Here is an 8,484-nt window from a genome sequence, read left to right as displayed (position 1 = left end):
TTCCAGGCACACTGACATCTCAAGCGGTTCCTTGTTGTAACTTTGCTGATGAAGATTTTCAGCTTATTAAAACCACAAAGCCACAAACTCAGAACATGATTATAAAATTTGAGTTGTTTTTTTTTTAAGCTGCAAGACCTGATCAACAAAATGCAAAGAAATAAAAACTTGAAATATATTGATTTGCATATTATTCCTTTATATAATATGTCACATTCACCTTTGAAGTTGGATTGCAGAAATACAGCAACCTCTTCAGGAGATTCTAATCTTCTGGCCAGTACCTGTACATATCATCAACACTAATGGTCACTAAAATAATGAATCATTAAGATCACCCTGTCTAATATTACATTTTTTTTTTTTTTTTAAATCTTCCCAAAAGGGAAAAGGGAACGGTGGGTTTCGCCCTGGCAGCAGAAGCTGATGTTTCCTCGCAGAGACGCTACAATGTTGCATCCGTGAAATATTCTCAGGCTTCTATAGGCCTCCTGCATGGTCGGTGCTTTCAGGTCGCAGCAATGGACGACAAAAAAAAAAAGATAAACGAGTCTGAAGTGTTAATGCTTGAATTGCAATGCGGCTCCTACTGTCAGGTGGCTGGGCTGGAGCTGGGACCTCTCGGAGACCTCTGTAGGAACATGTTGCATTCAAAGGTTGCAGGTCTATGCCCTGGTCAGAGCTGTGAAGAAACGTGTCACTGTCGTCAGGAGAGGAATGACACTCAACAAACATGTCGACGGTGTCTGTGGACTGAGATGGACTCTGAGAGAGATGAGATGAGATGTTTGCTTACGCAGATCAAGGGGACGCCGAGGAAATCATTTTCTCTCGTATTATGTTTGACATGTTGCGTTGTTAGCAGCGTGTCAAGTACGATGGACAGCAATAAAAATAAAAAAACAACCTCCCTGTACCTCAGCTTGGTGTTGCCTCTCCGCAGGAGAAGGAAGGCAGTCAGGACCACCAGCAGCAGAACCACACCCAGTGGAGTTCCAACCAGCAGCCATGCGCTGAGAGCACTCTGGTGCTCAGGGGTCTGCGTGACTTCCCGCTGGGACGTGTTGACAGCAGGGCTCGCAGTTACAGGCGGAGGGGGAATTCTCCCTAAACGGAGACGGAAAGGTGCAGTTTGGCTGGGAGTTTGGGAGGAGGGGCATGAGCAAAATTGTGCAAAATGATGGTTTGGATGCAGTTAGATGTTGTTGACGGTTGAAGAATTCCCTGAAGAAGGCCATCGCTGCAGTTATACAACTACCATTCTGTTGTGTTATTGTCTCATTTTTGGTGTCTTTGTATAAAATGTCAAGAATGTGCAGTTTATTGGGCTTATTAAAACTTCTTTTTTTGTATTTTTGTATTAAAATTCTTCTTCTTCTTCTTTTTTTTTTTTTTTAGTTTTTTTTGGTTCTATTTGAGGGGTTTTCTGCTGCAAAAGCCACACAATTAGTAAAAATCCAATTTCATTTGTTCGTGTCTGTTCAGATGGAATGTGTCAGGATTCAATTTGGCGTTCCCATTTGCGTGCCACACCTTTAAACATCCAGCAGGTGGAGCCACATTCAGTCCTCAATACTCACATCTGTGAATGACAACGTTCGCAGTCGAGGAAGTCGCAGCAGCTGCCCCCCACAGGTGAGAGATGTCATTGCAAGCTTGCACCGTCAGCCTGTAGTCGTGCTGCGGGTTCAGCCCTGCGATGGCTGCCCTCGTGCCGTTGAGCCCGGCCCAGTTTGGCAGGACAGCCACGTGGCTCCCACACGGCAGCCACCGGCCCGGAGCGTCCAGCTGCTGCTGCTGCTGCTGCTGCTGCTGCTGCTGCTGCTGCTGCTCCTCACACCTGGTGCGGTACGTGACCTCTGGCCTTCCTCCAAGGTCGTCAGGAGGATCCCACGTCACCAGCAGCACGGTGCTGTTGTGGTAGTGGGCTGTTAGGTGTGTAGGGGCAGAGGGTGGCGCTGTGGACCATAGTGAGGAGGAGGAGGAGGAGGAGGAGGAGGAGGAGGTGAAGAAAAAGCATGTCTGGTCTCAGCTGCTGGAGTCTCAGGACCATCAGAACTTTCCAGCAGCTCAGCAGTCCCAGTGGTAGAGCGTCCACCCTGAGACTGCTGGGTCGTGGGTTTGATCCCCGGCCGGGTCAGACCAGAGTCGGACCATAAGTCCCCATTACCCCCCCTGCTTGGCACCCAGTATTCAGGGTTGGTCTTGGGCTGCTTAGCTCACCCAATGACTCAATCACTGAGACTTTATGTGTGTGTCGGCTTTCGCCTGTGGAAGCCGTGGCGTCGAAGACGACGGTCGCCGGAGAATCCTGTACTTCTTAGTAAGCACAATAAGAACTGTTTTGTTCTTATTAGTTGTGTGCAAAAGACTTTCAAAATTGTAAGCATATCCAGAGGTAAACGAAAAAAAATAAAATCTTTTTGGCCACTTGAGCTTAACGGACGTGGTTAAAAAAAACACCACACGGCTCCGCCCCCTAATCACCTGACCTAAATAGTCACCTGCCGACGAACACCACACACCCTCTCGACATAAACAAAAAACGAATAACAACAAAATATATTAGGAACACTAATAATAATAATAATAATAATAATAATAATAATAATAATAATAATTGGGCTCAGTTCCGACTAATAAACATTTTCAATAATAAGCAAAAAGTTAGGCACTCGGCGTAGGAATAACGGCTGCAACATTATGTGTGTATATATATATATATATATATATATATACTGTATATGTTTGCCCATGAAGCTGTGACCCAATCAAAACTGCTCCACGATCCACTTTTGGGGTTGCGACCCACCGGTTGAGAAACGCTGCTATAAAAAGAAAAAAGTACCGTAAATGCAGAAATAGAGCGGGTGATCAACAAATGCCATTGTGCGATGGCCAGGTTGACTACATACTGACAGAGCAGCACTTCCACCTTCACTTCATAACTCTGCTTCATTGTCACTCCAAGGCTGAAGAAGAAGAAGAAGAAGAAGAAGAAGAAGAATACCAAGAAAAATTCTGAAATATACACAGAGGTGGCTAAACTATTCTGATTCTGTACTTCAGTGAAAGTATGGATACTGTGGTAAAAGTAAAAGCACAGATTTACTCAGGTCAAAGTAAAAAGTAGAGTTTCTGAAATGCACTACAAAAACAACAATTGGATCGTTCAATTTGGGAAATCTGTGCGTGGCGCTGCTAAATGTGTAAAATAACACTGAGCCTCGTGTTGTTGACGTCCACCACATACACCCGAATACTTAGAATATCCAGTAAGAGTTGTTTTATTTTGGCAATTTAACATAAAAGACGAAAGCAAACTGACGTCTCAAGCGGTTCCTTGTTGTAACGTTTGCTGGTGAAGATTTCCAGCTCATTAAAAGCACAAAGCCACAAACTCAGAACATCAGAATACTGTGAAAAGCTTCAGCTTTGCAGCTTCAAGGAGTCCAAAGAATCCCAAACACCTGCATATTCCTTTCTAGAATAGCTCAAACTCACCTTTTAAAGTTGAATTGCAGAAATACAACAGCCTTTTCAGGATATTCTAGTTTTCTGGCTAGTACCTGTGTATACAGTATATATGTACCACATGTTCATCTAAACTGGCAGGAATAGCTGTGAATAGAAGGAAATTGAATGTGGAAAAAAACAAACATGCAGACAGCCAACAGAGTAGAATAAACAATAGAATAGAATAGAATAGAATAGAATAGAAAGCCTTTATTAATCCCACATTTGAGGAAGTTTCCATCGCTACGGCAGAGATAATGTGCAAAGCGAAGGAAAATGATATGAATTAAAAAGACATAATGATAAGAATAAACAAATAAATATAATGGAGTATATAAGACAGTAAGGCAGTAAACCCGAGGTGTTTTGGTGCAGTATTCCTCACCTGTGCAGCCGAGGTGCTCGGGGTCGGTCGGCAGGCGGTTGAATCCATGGAGGCAGAGGCACTGCACTGATCCCTCCCCCCGAGTGCTGCTATTGGCCGGGCACGGGGAGCATCCACCGCTCTGATTGGCAGGCTTGTAATGGCCCACGGCACAGGCTGGTGAGACGGAGGATGACAGCGGTACAGGTGCTTCATGATGATACTGCATGTTGTTAGTTTGGGGGGGAGGTGGGGGGCGGGGGGGGTTCACTCTGTGAACTTGGTTGGCATCACACAGTCTGTCAACACCGACGATGATGATCGCTTCTCTTTCTGTTCAGTGTCTGATGACATTCGACAACAACAAAAAGCAGAGATCCAAAAAATATATTTATGATGAACATGTTTCCTATTCATCCTACATTTTGCAAGGAAAAGAATTATAATTTAAAAAATTAAATAACGGCACTTTAATGCCATTATCAGGCACTCACAATTCCTTATGCAATAAACCTTCATGGAAGTGTGACCACACAAATCATCCCATCAGACCAAGGCTGTGTCTCAGTCCAGGCTCTGCATCCTTCCAAGGCTGCCTTTGGACAGGAAGTTGCGTCATAGCACTGCGTAAAGGCTCCTCCCACTTCCCAGAAGTCCGAAGGACGCTCCTAATGCGTACTGGGAATGCGTCCTACTGTTAGCCCATTCCAAGGCTGCACCGCTTCTATCCTTCACCTCCTTCTGTATCCCAGGATGCTTTGCGTGCTGCTGCAAAGCATCCTGGGATCCTGGGAAGTTGGCTGAAATTAGCGCCATCTACTGGCAAAGACACCACGTCATCGTTAGCTGGTGAACCAATGGTTAGCTTGATGCTATGAAAACGTCACTTCCTGGGTTGGCCAGCAGGGGGGAACGGCGGTGACGCAACCAGGAAGTACGCCCAAGGCGAGACCGTCCCCTATGGTTACCGGGGAGGCGGGGTTTGGGTCGGTCCTTCTGGGCCGGGTCCTTGGAGGACGCTTCCTTCAGACGGAGGACGCTTCCTTCCAAGGATGCAGACCCTGGGTTGAGACACAGCCTAAGTCGTACCTTTGCAGCTGCCATTGATGACTTGATGCCCTGGTTGACAGTCGCACCTCCCTTCCATCGGAGCCCAGACTCCCTCCACGCCACACTCTCTGATTGGCCGAGACACCTCGGATGCCCCCTTCAAACAGACGCCCGTCAGGGGGCCCGATCCGGCCCCCGCTCCATGGAACAGGGCCAGTCGCTCCGTGATGGTGGGACACCTCCTGTAGTAGAGCCTGATGGAGGTCAGCAGCACGCAGGTCCCCGAGTAGGAGAAGGCCAGATGGAAGCCCCTGCGGCTCACCGGGCCCAGGTCCAGGCCCAGGCTGCGGTTCATGTAGGCGGCTATCTGATGTGGAGGTACCGAGACTGGGAAGGGCCTGCTGGCCTGGAGGTCCAACGCAGAGCCACCGTGCTGGAACCTGCTGACGGGCGCGTCCGTGTCCACCAGGTGGACCCCTACCGGGCCGAGCCGGCCGGAGGATTCCTCCTCCTCTTCTTGGGTGAACGTCACATCCATCAGCAGGAAGCGGCCGCCTTTCCGCTCCATCCACGGACTCAACGCCGTTCGCCGAACGCGTCCTCGACAGGCTTGGAGCACCGGAGCGGCGTTTCTGGAACCGAGCCTCATGTGGACCTGAGTCCACTGGGAAAAGAATGTTAGTGGTCAACTACAGTGACAATAGTTCCAATAATCCTACCACCCTGAATACTGCTGAGTAAATGTTACGTAAACATCAAGTCCACTTTCTTTCAGTAAAACCTTAAAACCACGAATGATTCAAATGAATATTTTCCTAGAATAAAATCATTGCTCAGTTTGCTGAATTACATTAGGGAAGTGTGCAAATGACTCAGTCAGGTTGTGAAATGTGCCAGAGGGGGGGTAGCGGAGCAGCAGCAGATGGATGGAGTGTTCCGGTGAGGAACCTCATAGGAGGAAACATGGTGCTGGAATGTCAATGGAAAATGAAGCAAAGCAAAGTTGCACCCAAGTCAGTGTCTGTGAAGCCCCACCAGGGGGTTTAGCCCTTAGAACCATCCAGTCCAGAACCATCCAGAACCATCTAGAACCACCAGGGTGTTTAGCTCTTAGAACCACCCAGAACCATCAGAACCACCAGGGTGTTTAGCTCTTAGAACCACCCGGTCCAGAACCATCCAGAACCATCCAGAACCACCAGGGTGTTTAGCTCTTAGAACCACCCGGTCCAGAACCATCCAGAACCATCTAGAACCACCAGGGTGTTTAGCTCTTAGAACCACCCAGAACCATCAGAACCACCAGGGTGTTTATCTCTTAGAACCATCTAGAACCATCCAGAACCACCAGGGTGTTTAGCTCTTAGAACCACCCAGAACCATCAGAACCACCATGGTGTTTATCTCTTAGAACCATCTAGAACCATCCAGAACCACCAGGGTGTTTAGCTCTTAGAACCATCCAGAACCATCAGAACCACCAGGGTGTTTAGCTCTTAGAACCATCCAGAACCATCCAGAACCATCTAGAAGCATCAGAACCAACGACTTTTTCAACGACTGTGAAAACACTGGGAAAATAGATGAAATAGATGAAATACAACTATTCTATGACTGACTGACTGTTAATATAATTTTTACAATTTCAGCGGGCCGGATTATAAAGCTTTAAGGGGCCACATATGCGCCCCCGGGCCACAGTTTGCCCACCCCTGAGCTAGTTCAACACCATATTGCTTGTTTTGCTCACTGAAAATAAAAACTTTGATATGTTGAGTCTGCGTAGGCCTGTGGGACTCATTTTGTGTTGTTTATTACACGTTGCACACTCTTACAGTGAGCTGCAAACTACAGAGTGGTAGTTGACCGATTGGTCGCGACTTACTTCTCCCGGAGGTTCCGAGCTCCACCTCTGTGTCTCTTGTTTGTCAGAATGGAAAATCTCCACTGGACACAGGAGAGAAGAGGGAGTCACCATCACTGGGGACACTCACTGCACTCAGGACCACAAACATTTTCTCATCTTATTTACTTTCACTTTTCCAAATGACTCATTATTTATTCCAAGTTTATTTTCGTCAATCTGCTCGTCAGCATCTCGACTTCCTTCCTCCTTTCTCTGCTTCACATTCCGCTGCGTTTGGCTGATTACACTTGCGGAAAAAAAAATGCAACTCTCCATAATGCACGACGATATTTTTTTACATTTAAAATGGCACTGCAGCATAAAGAATGACAAAATAAAGTTGTTGTTTTTTTTTTCCAGTTTATACGTTTACTACTACGTTACTACTACTACTATGTTTATTACTGAGAAAACATAAATATAACATGGTGCTACCAGCCAATCAAACACCACCAAAGTTGCCTGTAGTAACATTTGGGAATTGCTTTGTGTGTGTGTGTGTGTGTGTGTAAATACACACACACACACACATAAATATATTTACACACACACACACACACACATGTATATATATATATGTACATGTGTGTGTGTGTGTATACATATATTTACACACACACACACACACACACACACACACACACACCATATATATTCTTCAGATATGTTCCCCACAATTTATTTCAGTTTTTAACAATATTATATAATAAATTACTTAACTATAAATAATACAAAAAATATACATAAAACAATATAAAATGATAAGTAGTACGATGTCATTTATTTATTAGCACTTGCAAAGGGATTTTATTTTCACAAAAGTTCATTTAAATTGTATTTGCAGTGCTGCTTGTTGAATAAAATACTTTAACCCTACTACATAAGAGACTTGTATTTCCATACATTTATTAAAAAAAAAATAAAAATAAAAATCCAATTAGAGCATTTAAAGAAACGCATTCCCACTCACCCTCCTCGGCTTTGTGTTGTGTTTCACAGACAGACAACAACATATTGTTATTCCATATCCAAATGGGAAAGACCATGAAGAAGAGTTGACACACAGCCATGACGGCAGGTCAGCTCAGGTCGGCTCCGTCTTTCTGCTGCATGCAATTGTGACTCAAGCCAACAAGAACGCAGCTCAAGCAGTCCCCTCGTCCCGTGCTGCATTCACCGACCTCCCGTGCTGCATTCACTGACCTCCCGGCTTCCTGGGTCGACGCGCTGCCGCTGTCTCACAGAGCAAACAGAGACGATCTGCTCCAGCAAAGTGCATTCAAAGGGAAAATCAAACCACACAATCTGGCTGCTTGTGTGCACGTGTGTTTAAATGCACACTGTAGTAAACACAGTTCAAACGATTTCACCGTGCAAAAACTAAAACAATAAAAAAAGAAAGAAAGAAATTGGCCACTACAATTTCAGATACTCTATGTGTCTGTCTTTTACGTCAATTGGTTGTCAAGATTTTTTTCAAACTGTATCCCTTATCACCTTATCATCATACAGTATGTCACCATTTACAGGTGTAACAGCCTGACTTTTTTTTTCTTTCTTCAATGTCAATTTAATTCAATCTATGCACCTGCAGTGTGTGAAAGAACTACATCTCCTTGACTTTTGCTTTGGTAAATAACGATGGTAA

The 8,484-nt window shown here is 45.3% G+C and overlaps 1 protein-coding gene across 1 annotated transcript in view; it reads right to left on the bottom strand.

The window, feature by feature from the left end:
- The window catches only part of LOC142897824 (ephrin type-A receptor 7), a 13,036-nt gene extending 5,067 nt beyond the window's left edge, over positions 1-7,969 (bottom strand). The window contains exons 1-7 of the mRNA XM_076040416.1: positions 7,807-7,969; positions 6,816-6,877; positions 4,970-5,594; positions 3,902-4,057; positions 1,581-1,958; positions 918-1,107; positions 591-682 (exon numbers count right to left, since the gene is read on the bottom strand). Of these exons, the coding sequence (XP_075896531.1) occupies positions 591-682; positions 918-1,107; positions 1,581-1,958; positions 3,902-4,057; positions 4,970-5,594; positions 6,816-6,877; positions 7,807-7,906 (1,603 nt within the window). The 5' untranslated portion in view covers positions 7,907-7,969. The remainder of the gene's footprint in view (positions 1-590; positions 683-917; positions 1,108-1,580; positions 1,959-3,901; positions 4,058-4,969; positions 5,595-6,815; positions 6,878-7,806) is intronic.
- Between the last annotated feature and the right edge of the window lie 515 nt (positions 7,970-8,484).

The sequence above is a fragment of the Nelusetta ayraudi genome, unplaced genomic scaffold, assembly GCF_046127955.1.
Source record: "Nelusetta ayraudi isolate G7.1 ecotype Tasmania unplaced genomic scaffold, CSIRO-AGI_Nayr_v1 ptg000061l, whole genome shotgun sequence".
Lineage (NCBI taxonomy): Eukaryota > Metazoa > Chordata > Actinopteri > Tetraodontiformes > Monacanthidae > Nelusetta > Nelusetta ayraudi.
The sequence above is the reverse complement of the archived record's forward strand: the minus strand, read 5'-3'. Positions and strand labels throughout refer to the sequence as shown.